This window comes from Xenia sp. Carnegie-2017, unplaced genomic scaffold (genome assembly GCF_021976095.1).
Source record: "Xenia sp. Carnegie-2017 unplaced genomic scaffold, XeniaSp_v1 HiC_scaffold_21, whole genome shotgun sequence".
In the NCBI taxonomy this organism is placed as follows: domain Eukaryota; kingdom Metazoa; phylum Cnidaria; class Anthozoa; order Malacalcyonacea; family Xeniidae; genus Xenia; species Xenia sp. Carnegie-2017.
The window spans coordinates 769,862-785,071 of record NW_025813484.1 but is presented as its reverse complement, the minus strand read 5'-3'; the positions used below and the strand labels follow the sequence as shown (position 1 = coordinate 785,071).

Genomic DNA, 15,210 nt, shown 5'->3' with positions numbered 1-15,210 from the left:
TCAGGATCTCGTCTCACAAAATTAGACATAACGGAGTTTTTTCAATGGCAACGGCCGAATTCTTTTCATCGGACAGTTTTCATCACGTCCAATGCAGAAACAGGAATGACTTAACACATTGAAATAGCATTACTCGTATTTCCTCCACTAACCTTTTCTGTAACTTTCTATGTTTTCCGTGGACAATTAACAATTTCCACATGTTCTGTTTTTTATCAAACTCTTCCTTCCATGTGGCTTCATAGAGACGTTTTGAAATCTAAGGAAAAAGGAGAACAAAATTTTTACGTCGTGTTTGCATACGCATTTAAAATAACACTTTAAAAAGGGGAGTTGTCAATTTTTTTCATAAAAGAATTGTCGTAAAAGGAAATCTTTACTTAATAAAATGATTTCAAAATGTAAGAAGATTTTTCGTTTGTCGCCTTATATTGTTAAATCTAGTGTAAATACTTTTCGATCAGTGAAATTATTTGATTCATTCACAAAAAAATAAATACTTGAGCCGACACGTTAAGGCTGAAACACACTGGGCAGTCGCTTCAGTCGCGCGTCCAAAGCGAATTGATGCGCACGCGTCAGTCGCTTGAACGCTAGAAACACACATGCAGCGACCATCGCGACATTTACCGTGGCGTCTATTGAACATGGCGGTGATTTTAGTTTGTTACAGACACAGATATCACTTAAACTTTGTATTTTGGCCTTTATTATAGCTACTAATATATGAATATTTACTCAGTACAAACTACTATGTGGAGAAAAGAGAACAAGCCAGTTAAAACACGCCAATATGATCATAGCACATTACGCGTATATCGTGGATAATCCTATTCTGTGCATTTAGGTTGTGCATTAGGGTTCCAGTTTGTAGCTCCTATTGTCTCTATTTGATAAGTCATATAAAAACTGAAAGATTCCAGTGTGAATTCACTATATATTGCCTTCGTTTTCCTAGGATAATCTATAAATTTCGTATGATGCTTATGACAGGAAATATGATATGCATTTAGGAAGTTAAAATGTATCTATTGGCCAATCAGTGTAAAGCGACTGAAGCGACCAAAGTCAAAAGTTCAACATGTTGAACTTTCAAAGCGACTAGCTGACGCGACTACGCTACTAGCTTAGTAACCACGCAAAGCGGTAGTTTTAGACGCGCGACTAAAGCGACTGCCTAGTGTGTTTCAGCCTTTATCCTTCATTGCTAAACAAAAATGTGATTGACTTCCTTTTTGTAACACGATCTGTTTAATGGTTGCGTCTTGGCACGTCAGTAGCAGTAAATTGATAAATACATATTAAACAAAATTCGCTTTTACCATGGCGGCTCAAAATACTTTTAAATACAACTCGACGTAAACAAGGCATCAGCTTATGGGTTGAAGTGAACACAAAGAATTAGAGTCTAAAAATAAACGCTACGGTTATGTAGCCATCGGAAAAAAGATCAATAAATAGTTCGATGCAATTCCTGATACTTATCTTCGATGCTATACTTTTAATATTCATTGGTAAGTGAGCAATTAAGAAAAAGAATAAAAGAGTTTGGATACATTGGCATACTCCTATTATTTGTAACAATATTTTGTTCGTGAAACATTCACACATCATCACAATCATTCATACTTTTAGTCAACTGAAATTTGATACAATTATGTGTCTGTGAAATTTTACTTTCGTATCTTAGTAACGAGAAGAATTTTAGAAGAAAAAATTGTGCCTTGCAACAAGGAATCATGCTTAAATACGTTCATTTTATATATTCAAAATCTATAGTATTACGTTTTATTTAGTTGATTATTGAATACTTTCAGTGTGCTATAACGATCAGTTTTGACATATTAATGGTTTAGCAATATCGTCGCTGTAGCAACAACGTGTAGCATTTGACAACAATGGCCAACAAAATTTATGATAGACTTTCACTTTCACATCTTTTTTCGCTGATTTTGTTAGCTTTTTATTCAAAAAAAAATTTGTTGTAGGATTGAATACTTTATATTTTTTCTTTCACAGAGTCTGAATAACATTCACTAAAAATGACATACGTGTTTTCATCATTGGTTTTCCTGTTGTGGCTCATAAATTCACATACTATATCAGCCGAAAAAGGTAAACAAGGAATCAGTATTTCAAGAAGACATTTCCTGCTCGCTATCTTTTACAAGCATTTGATTTGCAATCGTCAGTCGTTACTTATAAAGTAAATGGTTTGAACCTGGGAGTATCGTTACATGTTTGTAAATGTGGATCGTCCAGGTTGGTATAGTTCTGAGGACTATACCAACCTGGTATAGTCCCTAAGATTGAAGGACTATACCTTTGACTCTGAAGATGACTACCGCTAAGGTTGTCGAAACGTCAGTCAACAACAACCAAAACAATCTTTCTCAGGACTATACCAACCTGGACGATCTACATTTACAAACATGTAATCGTTACTTATGGTGGTCAGAAAAATCTTCTAAAAACAGAATAACTTTGATATTTAATAATCCTTACGTCACAATATATCTTCTCCAATCAAAAACCAAATATTTATGAATTGATGAAAATGATTTTGTAATGGTGAGAGCCTCGTTTCTTGCTTTAAGAAATACTTTATGAAGGACGGTCCCTTTCTGAATGGAGGGAGAGTGCCGGCAGCAAGGATGCTGAGAAGGTAACTAAGTATTTTACTAAAAAGTAAAGTTAATCTAAAAAAATTCAGTCATGTTTGCTTGAATGTCATGCTGACGGTTTTTATGAGAATAAATTTTGAAATTATTTTCATATAGAAGCATAATTTATCATCAATTACATTCCTTGCTTGTAGTGGACTTACTACAAAATTAAAGGGATCCAGCAGTTGCTCACAAAAATTTCAAAAAGCGGTAAAAGTTGGTTCATAAGCAAAGTATTGGATTTGCCAATAGCATCATATCTTAAGATTGAAGCTAAGCCAACGAACTGTGCTGGTGATCCTTCGTGTTATTTAGACGTTTATGGATCAACGCAAAGGTTAGCTATTGCTTTTTTAAATAAATTACATCGAGATTGTTAAAAGCGGTCGTGCTAAATGGTTTGTTTTATTTTTCATGACAGAATTGAAGAAAAACATCATACTGCGAACTATCCAGATTTCATAAAAGTTTTTAATCGTACAGACCGACAAAAATACAAGAGTGAGACAAAAGTGAATCGGACGTTCACAATAAATGGAGCTTTTAAGCATCTTGCAATTTTTGCTTCAACAGAGAAAAACAATACGTCATGGAATATTTTTTCCCTAGAGATGTATCATTTTTATTGTAAGAAGAACGAAACTCTAAACTTAGAAAGAACAAACTCCAATGTATCAGATGTACATTTCCCTGTCAAATGTCGCCAGAATGCTGTGTTAAACAGTGACGGCAAATCTCAGTCAAAAACTGTCTCCTGTAGACCCAATGGAACCTGGGACTTAAGTGAAACTTGTCAATGTGACAAAGGATTTGGTCTACAGCAAAACATGAAGTGCATGCGTGAGTGATTTATGCCACAGGCCTCATTTTATTTGTTGTAATTTTGCTTCTTACATCACAAACTTAGAAACCAGTTTTTGTTAGGAAATATGTTTCAATGAATATAAAATATCAGCTTATAAATGCATTTACAAGATGAAAGTAAGATTCTTTGACTTGTTAAATCACTTTCATCATTAAAGTCTTTCTTTGATATTCTTGTATGTAAAGGCTGTGACATAGATAAATACAAAAGAACAATAGAAGATATTGATTGCAAGAGTTGCCCTGAAGGAAAGACAAATAATAAAATGCACACTGATTGTGAATGTAAAGCTGACCATTATGTTGGTGAAACAGAAAACGGAAAGTGCTATAGTGAGTATAATGAGTGAAAATATTTTTTTCAGTTTTTGATGGCCGCATACTATGGTTGAATTACAATCGAACTTCAATACTTACAACTTATTTTTATTACATCTATCACAGGTCTTCCACCTAAAATTAGTAATTTAAATATGGAAAAAATTGACACGTCCATTTTATTATCATGGTCTACACCCAAGACAAATGAGGACCTTACAATAACTTATAAAGTTGAGTGGTTCGTTGGTGCTAACTTTTCAAAGCTATGCGGTAATAAAACGATAAATACAACCAAATTCAGTTTACCAAATCTTTGTTCCCAAGCAAAGTTTAAGATTATCGTGTATACTTTGGGTAATTTAACGAATGTCAACTCATCAAAATGGAATTTTGTGGAAATGGAATGGAGCCCCGTGAGCAATGAAACCGGTGAGTACTGTGATCAAAGATAAAGTTTGTGCACAATGCAGTGAAGAGTCTCAAAGTTCTTTCAACACTTTGTGTTGAAGAGTTACTAATTATACAGTTGGGGTGATATTTATGTGAATTCAATGTTATTGCTTTTTTATCTAGGTATTAAAGATAATGTGAAAGTTAACCAACGTAGGGGATTCTTCATTTACATTGGAGTTGGTATTACATCATTCGTTGTTTTGTTAACCATTATCATCGTGTTGGTAATAAGATTGCGAAAGTAAGGATCATAATTGCAATTGTGTGAATTTTACATCATAAGATACTAATATGAATATTTCTTTCTGCAATTAACAGCTCGATTACTTTCGTACATATTTATTGAAATTATAAATTTAAATCTTAAATTCAACAAAACAACAGAAGATTACATACAAACAAAATTATCAATTATTCATAAATTTACATTCCAATATAGAGGGAAAAACAAGCCTGATGGAACGAATAACATAGGTTTTGAAAGCAGTAAGTATAAAGTTCTTTTTTTCACATTCAAAGATTAAATTCGTATTTGACAGCTGTTTTAACAAGCTTAACTTTCGCATGATTTGTTTACCTACCAATAAACAATGTACAGTTCGTACAGTATAGTTTCAAAACCATATTCTGCACCGTATTGTTTAGTATCTTTACCAGCACTTGGCCAAAAAGTGTATATAGATCCAGCAAACTATGAAAATCCTGAAGCAGCATTAAAAGAGTTTGTCAACGAAATTTGTTACAAATCATTATTGCTGGAACGAGTACTTGGTGGAGGTGAGCCTTAATTGTTGCAATTTTCAAATTGAAAATAGACAACTGAATCTTTTCGTCTGACTTCACTCTGTTAGGCGAATTTGGAGACGTTTACAAGGGAACGTTAAAAACGGACGATAGAGGAGCACTTGATGTTGCAGCAAAAACTTTAAAGGTACAGCAAACAAGAAACTACGATTAAAAATTTATTTAAAATTCTGAAAGCTTCATGAAATTTCAGCACGACGCCGACCAGAGAAGCAAGAATGATTTCTTTATGGAAGCATCGGCAATGGGTCAGTTTGATGATCTAAATGTCATCCATTTAGAAGGAGTCATCACAAAAAGTAAGTTTCCACTGTTAAATTGTAAGCTTTCACTGTTAAATTGTAAGCTTATACAAGAATATGACAAAAAGGAACGAAATTAACTTTTTTGTTTGTATGTTAAGCTGTTCCACACATGATAATCACTGAATATATGTCCAACGGCTCTTTGGACAACTTTCTAAAGGTAAACATTCTCTAAACAAATTACTACCATGCCTAAAACTATCAAAAGTTTCTTTTTCTTGTATTAACAACATTTAGCAAAATGATGGTAGCCTGACCGAATTGCAGCTTCTTGGTATGGCAAGAGGTGTTGCTTCAGGAATGAAATATTTGGCATCAATACATTTTGTTCATAGGGTGAGAACTCAATACTATCCACATCACATGTTTTATCAATGTAAATATTTACTTTATCCAATGCATGCCACATCTTTAACTTTATTTTAAACGTTATTCAACATAACAGGATATAGCAGCGAGAAATATATTGGTAAACGAAGCGATGTTGTGCAAGGTTGCAGATTTTGGTCTTTCACGAGTCTTAGAAACAGCCGACTCCTCACGGGGGGAGTATCAAACAACGGTAAGTGAAAAGTTACACTAACACATCTAAGAAAATCATGGTTAGTTATTTTATAATGCTGGGTGATGTAAATTATAAAGCTTAATGTTAGAAATGGATATGTATGTCGACACTATTCCTAGCAAGAAATCAATAAGCTATGTTGTCGAGATGCTAATTATTGTATACTAGTAATGGAAAAAAGTATTCTAGCAACTAATGATTGTATGATCGATGTATGCCTTTAAAAATCACTTTAGCAACTTGCAGTACTATAATATAGCAACTTGTAGCAACTTCAAATGTAGGGAGGAAAAATTCCTGTCCGCTGGACAGCACCTGAAGCTATCAAGTATCGTAAATTTTCAACTGCAAGCGATGTTTGGAGTTATGGTATTTTGTTGTGGGAGATCATGTCGTTTGCTGAAAGGCCTTATTGGGATTGGGATAATTTTAAGGTGATAGAGAATCCAAAACTGTTAGATTTGTTTAAGTGCATTTTTGAACTTTGTCTTTTCTATCGCTACGTGTTACTGTAGGTATTAGAACGTGTCGACGAAGGATATCGTTTACCTGCACCAAAGGTCGTTAATACTTAGAACAGTATTTTCTTGGTGATTTTTTTTTAATTACTGCTTGTTATATTTGAATGTAGTTTTTACAACTAAAAAAATTCGCATGCAGACTTAATACACTTTCGACTCTTTTCAAATCTCCGTAAACTTTGAGTGCATATCAATGATAAAATTGAAATGGACCCTTATGTAACAAGCTAAAATGCATTTTATTTTCAACAGAGCTGTCCAAAAGCAGTTCATGAACTCATGCATATGTGTTGGGAAGCAGATCGAAGTCAGAGACCTGAGTTTGCTAGTATTGTGAAAATCATCGATGAGTGGATTAGATCACCTGAAACTCTGAAATACGTGTCGTTAAGTAGAAAACGACCAGTGTAAGTAGAAGTACTTAAAGTAAAAGCTAACTGGAATTTTATTTTGTTTAGTTCACAATATTACATTCATACAATTTTACAAACAAGACACCTCGATACCCTGATACCTTGATATTAAGATGACAGTAATGGCAGTCAAAAAAATTAATTGGATTTTTTAGATCGATGTCGGGGATTAGCGATCCAGCGATGTTGGTAAAAGACTGGCTCAATGAAATCAGAATGAGCTCATACATCCCACATTTTAAGCAGGCTGGTTTTGTGCAACTCTCTGAGCTAGGAGGATTACTAGACGGTGATCTGCAGGTCATAGGAGTTAACTTGATCGGACATCGCAATAAAATGCTACGCACAATTCGTAACCTGCCTGTCTCAGAAGGGTCTAAAAATCCTACATTTAAACGGTCAGAATCTCTGAAAGTATAATCACTAGTAGAATAGCAACAGACCTAACGTATTTCAAAACTTCAGGCACTGGGAAAATATGAATGATGTGTGAAGTCAGTATAGGTATAGTGGAAACAATTTTTGAAAACTCTCAAACAATCACTAACTGTGCAAGTGGACAAATAAACTTAACGTTTAAGATAGGAATAGACAATTAATTGCTGCTAGCTAAGAAATTTAAAAAACCTGCTTTGTCTAATTTGATGCTGTATAATTTTGGAACGATAATTGCCTTAACTCTCATGTAGCCTTCTTTAAATTTCGCCACTTTTATCGAGATTTTAATGAGCGACAACTGAAGAAAGCTTTTCTATGTCGTCAAATTTCAAATATTTTTCACATATTTTAGTTCATCTTCTATAAGGAAGTGATGTATTGACTAAGCCCTTTTCTAAGTTTGTTTGTCTTGCATATCCTGCCAGCATTGTCTGCTATATCAGCTTTTAATAGTTTGCGTTATTTTGATTTGTGAATAGCAGTAAATTAAACTATCAATATTAACATATGAGTGACGGACCAAACGAAATATGTTCACTTCCCCAGATTAAATTTTGTAGCTTTAGAAAATGATGAGCATTGTTAAAAAAATCAAAATTATATATCTTGGACAGTAGGACTTAATCTTTCACAAAGGAGATTTATAAACATCAGATTAATTTTTTTCACAAAGCAATAAAGCACAAAACGTCTTTAAAATAATTGTCTATAATTCTGTTGTATTGTATATTTTGCCATAAAATTGAACAAATTTTTGACGATTGTTCGCCAAAGCTTTTTGCTGCTTTTGTACAACACTTTGTTTTTGCGAAGTCGTTTTTGTAACTCTAAAAAATTATGAATTGAATTGCAAGAATGCTTGTGTTGTTTTCTTCTCCGTGGAAAGGCGTCTATTTTAATATTTTTCCTTGCTCTCTTACGTAGCTGAACAATTATTTATCCCACGCTCATAAATGTTATTTAAACATAACAGTGATCCCAGTGGAGGTCTCCTTAAGATGATCCGAAATTTAAACAATTTTTGCAGTAATCTTCAAAGTCTAAGTTCTAACTATAACTTTCTATTATTAGAGCATGCAGATTTTGTGTGAACAGCTGCTGTCAATGTATATTGCTGTTCAGATCGGAACCATGCTTTGTAAGGAAGATTTATCGCAAATGTTTTAATCGACCCAAATATTTTTAAAAGATATTTTCAACTGACCGCGTTCATGAAACTTTCATCTTTCAAATGTTGAACGCCATTGACTGCCAATTCAAACTTTGAACGGTATTTTCCATCATTAAAATCCTTCATAATCAGAACACTTCAAATACACTTTATTGTCGACTTTTCCTACAATTTTCACGCTTTGATTCATCAATAGCGCTGTAGAATATTCATTAACACAAAGAAACAATCAAAAGCACCACATGTATATATTTTGTACAGTTGCATGGATGATGTCTGTGTCCCAACAGAAATAGTCTGTCACTGATAGTCTATCGCAACTGTTACATCGCACTTCTCTGTCATACAAAATATGTTTAAATTCATTTGAATGTCATCTGTATCTTAACGATCCTTTCTTTTGATTTTATTGAATGCACGTTGATATTACTTGAATGTTCCCCATTGTTATGCGACATAAATAACTATTCAGGTGACTCAACGGGATTCATGATTTTTCAGATTCATGAGACAATTGCTTAAATTGTCCAGCAAAGTGCGAAGATCATACCTTCATTTAAATAAATAACTATTATTGATTAGGAAATTGTTCTTTTGCTTTTTTCTTCGTGTTAAAGATTATTCTACAGCGCAATTGATAAGTTAAAGCGTGTCATTGAATGTCCAATGTACTCTAATGATGAGCGAATGGTGTAATTCATTTTAAGCAAGGATGAAAATACCAGCAATTTGTTTATTGCAGTGCGCATACAATAGAAATTAAGACTAATCAATAATTTATCATTGATATCGCAAATTTTGAAAACGCTCCATTATTGATTACCACATCAATATTTTTTCTTTTCAGTCATTTAGACAGTTGTAATATCTTTGAATAATAAATCAATTGAGAATTAATCAGAGCACGCGTTGTCAATTTCACCAACTCTCAAAGTTCATGGTCATGGCAACGACCAATTGCATGTATTGGTACCGATTATGGAGTAATTAGCTCGCTCAGTCACAAATTTCCAGATAAATCATCTGCGCTTGCGCAGTATGCCAGAGCATAGACAGTCGTCATGATCAGCTGCCCAAGTTCGTGGTCATGGCAACGACCAACTGCATCTACTAGCACCGATTTTGAAGTAAATAGCATGCTTAGTGACAATTTAATAGACAAATCATCCACGCATGCGCAGTCTAGTCGAGCATAATTGACCAATTGTTCGATTTCATAGTCAAGACAACGACCACCCGGATCTACTACCAATTTTAGCGTAAATAGCTCGCTTAATCTCGTTTTAATAGAGAAATCATCTGCGCATGCGCTCGAGCATGCGCTGTCCACTCGACTAATTATTCATAGTCATGGCAACGACTAACTATATGTACTTGCACTACATTTGTGGCAATTAGCTCACTTAGTCGCAAATTATTAAAGAAATCATCTGAGCATGCGCAGTAACGATAACAATCATCCCACAACTTTCGCACGCCTTTATATATAAAGCAAAAACTTCATATAGTAGATGTCAACTAGCAGTGGAAGCTGGGTGCGATATGTATGCAGTGGCTTAGGGGCCCACACTTCGGTGGCGACCGCACTCTCCCTGCGTACCCTGAGCAAAGCCTATCGCAGGTGATCTCAGGGTCTGATGGGCGGAAGCTTGCTATTGCATCTCCCAAGTAGGATAGCGTGGAGGGGCCGAAATCTCCTACCGAAACGTTAACATGCGGCGTTCTAGTGCCTTACATATCACAAGGTATCGGGAAGCATGGCCCGAAAACGGGGTTTTTTTTGCTTTCGAATTTTGTCTTTTTGTTTTCTTCTCATAAAATAAACCAAGCCTTGTTTCAATTAACTTCTTATGACCCTGTCTTTTTCTGACACTTATAATTAAAGACAACCTTAAACATGTTTTATACCATTTTTATCGGTTTATATCTTTCTGATTTAATTCTCTCATTTACTGTTTCTCATGTATCACGAGCAAACCATCCATATGCTTCATGGCAAACAAACAAGGATTATGTGGTTCCCTTAGTTAGCATGCGACGCTTAGTGCTCAACTATCACGGGTATCGGGAGGTACGGACCGAAAACGGGATTTTTTTGTTTTCAAAATTTGTCTTTTTCTTTTTCTTTACAAGAATTCTTCTCATAAAAGAAACTGGAACTACAACTTCAAAGGTTCAAACAACTTCTGCCTTTTTGAATTATAATTTAAACAAACTCTAAGCATGTTTATAAGTTCTTTACTTGTTACCTTTTGCAATGTAACTTTCTCATAACTCTCTCGTGATGAACGAGAGCTTCCTTATACAATATGACTCTTTCATCATGAACGAAAGCATCCATGGGCTTTATGGAAAAAAGAGATTATGTACTTTGTTATAATAGTTTCTACAAAGATAACATTTAATAAGCTAAGAAATTTGAAAATAAATATATTTGAGTTATTATGGAAATAACAAGTCGAGAATTGATTGATCATACCCATTCCAATTGGTCTGGAACAACTATTACATTTATAATTTTGGCCATCTAACCCTTTTTCCCGGGCTATATTGTTAATTAACGACAGTAACTTCATACGTCGTTCTTGCTGAACATCTTCAGGTGAAGTAGGATCACCAATAATCTATTAAGTATAAAAACATAATTTATCCATAGAATTATAGCAAAGTTACGATGGACAGATGAGAGTTATTAAAGCTATAAAACTTAAATTCAATATATCGTATAAAGTACCTCAATCCCGATGATTTCTCGTATCGAAAGGATTCTAAAGTAAAGATGAAAATTAAGATGAGAAATTTTGAAGAATTGAAGCTAGAGAATTTTTCAACAAAAAAAAAGTTGAAAATACCTGTACTACCACTATATTCTTCAATGTCTATGCTCTAAAATAATAGTCATAAAAACGACAATTTCAAAAAACATAAAAAAACTAAGTATTTGTAACATTGGTGAAAGATACAGGATGAACATGAAACCTTCTCAGAAGACGATGGAACGAGACCATAACCATTTGATGTGAACTTCTTGCTAACAAAGTTTGCGTAATCCGTTAGCATACCATGAAAACTAACTTCTGGTTTAGGCGACGCTTTACTAGCAACCTCCTCAACGTCTTCAGGACAATTAACGTCTACTGAACTGGTGTCACAAGGTTCAAATGACGATGACCAACCACTAGCCATACCTAACATGTTACCACCAGAGATCTTTCTTGGGTAGATCAAGGTTTTAGGAACTTCAGACAAGGGTTGTGTTGAGCTGAGACCTAAAAAAGAACAAATATGGATAGATGATGAAGTGGAGAACAAGAATAGAGGTTATAGAAGACACAATACGTATGTTCATTGGTGTTTCACAGGGGTATATATTACAGGATAACAATGGATCCAATTAGTCTAAGCAACTAGGTACATTTAAGCAATCCATCTTTCCGATGGTAAACACACATGTCAAAAAAACGTGATCAAATTACAAAATTCGTGCAATCAAATGGTCGGAGTCAGATAATATTTTAATGTGTCTTCCTCAATTAGAATTAAAATAGATAATTCCTTCAGGAAATAAATACTTTACTAATTTTTTAAAACAGGTTCAATGGACATCCTAAAGTTACTGAAAACAATTACAAACATTAGTTATGAAACATAGCACAATGTATTACTTGGTAGTGTATTAGATTCCAGGGTTAGGAAATTACTTGGTCATATAATGAAACTGCATTTTCAAATCTTGAACAAGTTGGACGTAAATAATATTAAATATATAATTTTATTTCAACTATGTTGATTAAATCTACTTATACTATATATCTACTATATACTTGCAGGCTACCAACACGTACGCATTGCGTATCAATTTTTAAATGTTTGCCGTTGTATTTAATACGCAGTGTTTTGGGAGATACACCCAAAGGCCAAGAAATGAAAGAAACATGAATATTCATGATAGCTAAAATAAATAATTTTATGATAAATGGCTTTGCTTAGCCCCAAATCTGGACACTGTTTTTTCTCCAAAACAAAACGAAATGGGAGGGAAAACCGGTGGATCCGGTAAAAAACCCTCCAATAAAAGAAAAGATCAAAACTTTAGAAAAATTTCCTCAAATTTTTGTAGTATTTAAATTTTTCATATTTTTGTTGTCTTCAATGATCCCGATGATCTACTTTAACATTCAGCGTAGTCAGTCAGATCGTGCGTTACAGTCGTATAAAAATTTAAATTTACAAAGCGACAAAAAAGTGGGCTGACTACCCTATTGACACAGCTAATATTTTATGATCGAACGAAAGAAACGCACGCTTTGGTAGAGGACAAAAAATGAAGGAGTACAGAGTGTTAACAAAAATTTTAGAAAATACGTAGACGTAAAACGAAAACAAATAGAAAACATATATGAATCATATGAAAAAATTATTCAGTACCAACGCCCTGACCATTAACCAGCCAATAACAATGAAAAATGAATTGACCAAAGTGACGTCATGACTTGCATGAATATCATTTTTGATGTCTACTAAACTTCAATCGATTTAAAATTTCCTATGTTGCTTTAATAATAGCTGGCTTTCACTCGTGTGTTTTGTCGGAAAAGTTAACAATTGTGAAAAATTAGTTTTACGGAAATTAGAATCTTTCAATAAGGACTCTCAGGATCTTCAGTCCAATTCATTGTCCAGCGAGGAGGCCTACAGACATAGCTACTCTATAAAAAACACGTTATAAATGTCAGCATAATGAATGATCAAAAACAAAACTGAAATACACTGAAAAGAACAAATCATTTATACCTGATTTCCAAGCGTTGTCGGGGTCAGTCTGATCCAGGCGACTTAGTCGGTCTCTTCCTTTTTTTTCACTTTACATGATATACACGTAAAAACTCTCACACAGTTTTTACGTGTATATCATAGAAATTAATTGTAACCTTTTTATCTTAGAAACTCAACAAACCCTACTTGCAGCATTGCAATTTTTTTATAAACGTTAAATAAATTAGTAAAAGGTAGCGAGTGAAAGCCAGCTATTTTCTCAAAGCAAGTGACATCTTTTCTTGACATTTTTTTTAATTTGGGTGTTTTTCATAATTAGGGTTCAAACTATAAAAATAGACCATCAGGATCCTTTTTTAGTATCTCATACAGTTACTCATACATGTTAATTTTAACACTTACGTATGTACTCAACGTACAAACCACAAGACATGGATCGTGTTTTTCCACTCGCTAGTTTCTCATCTTCGTAAAATATAGCCCGTTTTCTAGTCCAATCACATCAATGTTAATGCTCTCATACGTACATATGCCGTTATGCAATGTCCATTTAATATGCTTAAACCAATCCATACACGAAGTAACCAGCATTTATAACCAATGAAGTAGATACTGACATCGTGAATCGCCATTTCAAGCGCCTGAAGGAAAAGGGATCACTTCAATACCCCAGTTATATCATCACTCAAAGAATGTTTAGTGCAGAGTTGATCTTCTGTGAGTATCAGTTGACCACCTTCAGGTGGGTTCATATAACAATGGGGCCCATCATCATTATATGAACAAACAACTGACATCCACAAAGAATCCAAACTACAAATCAACATTCTTGGCCATGAATCACCATGACACATGAGCAATGAAAAACTAGTAAGAGTAATTGAAGTCAATGACACAGGTGGTAAAGGGACTTTCACAACTCCATCCATGTGGGATCTACAATACGAGAAAATATGAAACACATGTACGACATTTCATGATGAAGAATTCTGCATATGACGTTAGTTTGCGTTTTAAATTCTTAATCTGATATTTTTAGAATGACCAAATTGTAATATGTTTTCTGTTTGACTATCTAAATGGTAGAACATTCACCTACATTGCACAAATAGCTTTAGTGAGTTGAGTATGAACAATGCAACAAGTTTCAAACAATCAAAGGCTTAACATCGCGGTAATTTTACAGCAAAGCTTTCATGTTGCAAGGCCTAAACTAAGACTAGTTTGTTATTCCATGTAACTCATACTTACTTCGTCAGTAAAAAGAGAGAACTTACCTTTCTTACTACAACGTTCAAATGAAGAAGGCCTGTTTCAAATGTCGAACTTTAAGCCTGGTTCACACGAGGAAAGTAAGGAGAAGAACAAGCGTAGACAAAAGATAAAACAAAGATAATCAACGAAGCATGTGACATAAGCATCGACATAAGCGCAGACATAAGGAAAAAATTCCAGCATAAGCTAAGAGAAGAACAAAAGAAGAACAAAAAGATTTGAACAAAATCTCAATGTCTTTGTCTTGGTAAACATCTAGAGCAATAGAAACAGAGGGTCTTGACTTTCATGCTCATTTTACTCGTGTGAACAAGGCTTTACATGCACCGAACGCATTAAAGACAAAAGAAAATGAAATGAACTACCTCATTATCTTTTGTTTTAAATGCGTTCGGATCATGTAAAGTTCGACGTTCGAACTAGGCCTAATTTTCGGCATTATTAACATTTCTTTAATTGACGTCATGACAATTGATTATTTCTGCATGATATTACGAAAATCATAAATTAATTAAATTTATTCAACCTATTAAATAACTCAAATATTATTCTATTATTTTCAGCTAGTTGCTCTTTAGCAATTCATTTGTGCTGCTTGAAACAAATTTGAAAGCTCTTTTTATTTAAAAGTTATGTTA

General features: G+C 34.0%; 1 protein-coding gene and 1 long non-coding RNA gene across 2 annotated transcripts; one reads left to right on the top strand and one right to left on the bottom strand.

The window, feature by feature from the left end:
- Positions 1–1,223: 1,223 nt before the first annotated feature.
- Positions 1,224–8,049, top strand: LOC124443768 (ephrin type-B receptor 2-like). The gene is made up of 19 exons (XM_046994285.1): positions 1,224–1,514; positions 2,020–2,115; positions 2,598–2,665; positions 2,819–3,003; positions 3,088–3,506; positions 3,717–3,863; positions 3,975–4,280; positions 4,425–4,545; positions 4,744–4,790; positions 4,950–5,081; positions 5,156–5,235; positions 5,302–5,407; positions 5,512–5,573; positions 5,651–5,749; positions 5,859–5,975; positions 6,263–6,412; positions 6,494–6,538; positions 6,752–6,906; positions 7,068–8,049. The coding sequence occupies exons 2-19, from the start codon at positions 2,043–2,045 to the stop codon at positions 7,330–7,332; spliced, it is 2,577 nt and encodes an 858-aa protein (XP_046850241.1). The 5' UTR covers positions 1,224–1,514; positions 2,020–2,042; the 3' UTR covers positions 7,333–8,049.
- Positions 8,050–10,708: 2,659 nt separating this feature from the next.
- LOC124443774 lies at positions 10,709–11,136 on the bottom strand. Its single transcript, XR_006947747.1, has 2 exons — positions 11,001–11,136; positions 10,709–10,865 (listed from the first exon to the last, which is right to left on the bottom strand). It is a non-coding gene; the product is annotated as an uncharacterized LOC124443774 (long non-coding RNA).
- Positions 11,137–15,210: the final 4,074 nt, after the last annotated feature.

Coding starts and splice junctions, on each gene's coding strand:
- LOC124443768 (XM_046994285.1), top strand. CDS start 2,043: ATGACATACGTGTTTTCATCATTGGTTTTCCTGTTGTGGCTCATAAAT. Junction 3,507..3,716: donor GCAAAACATGAAGTGCATGC/GTGAGTGATTTA, acceptor TTGTATGTAAAG/GCTGTGACATAGATAAATAC. Junction 4,281..4,424: donor CCCCGTGAGCAATGAAACCG/GTGAGTACTGTG, acceptor TTTTTTATCTAG/GTATTAAAGATAATGTGAAA.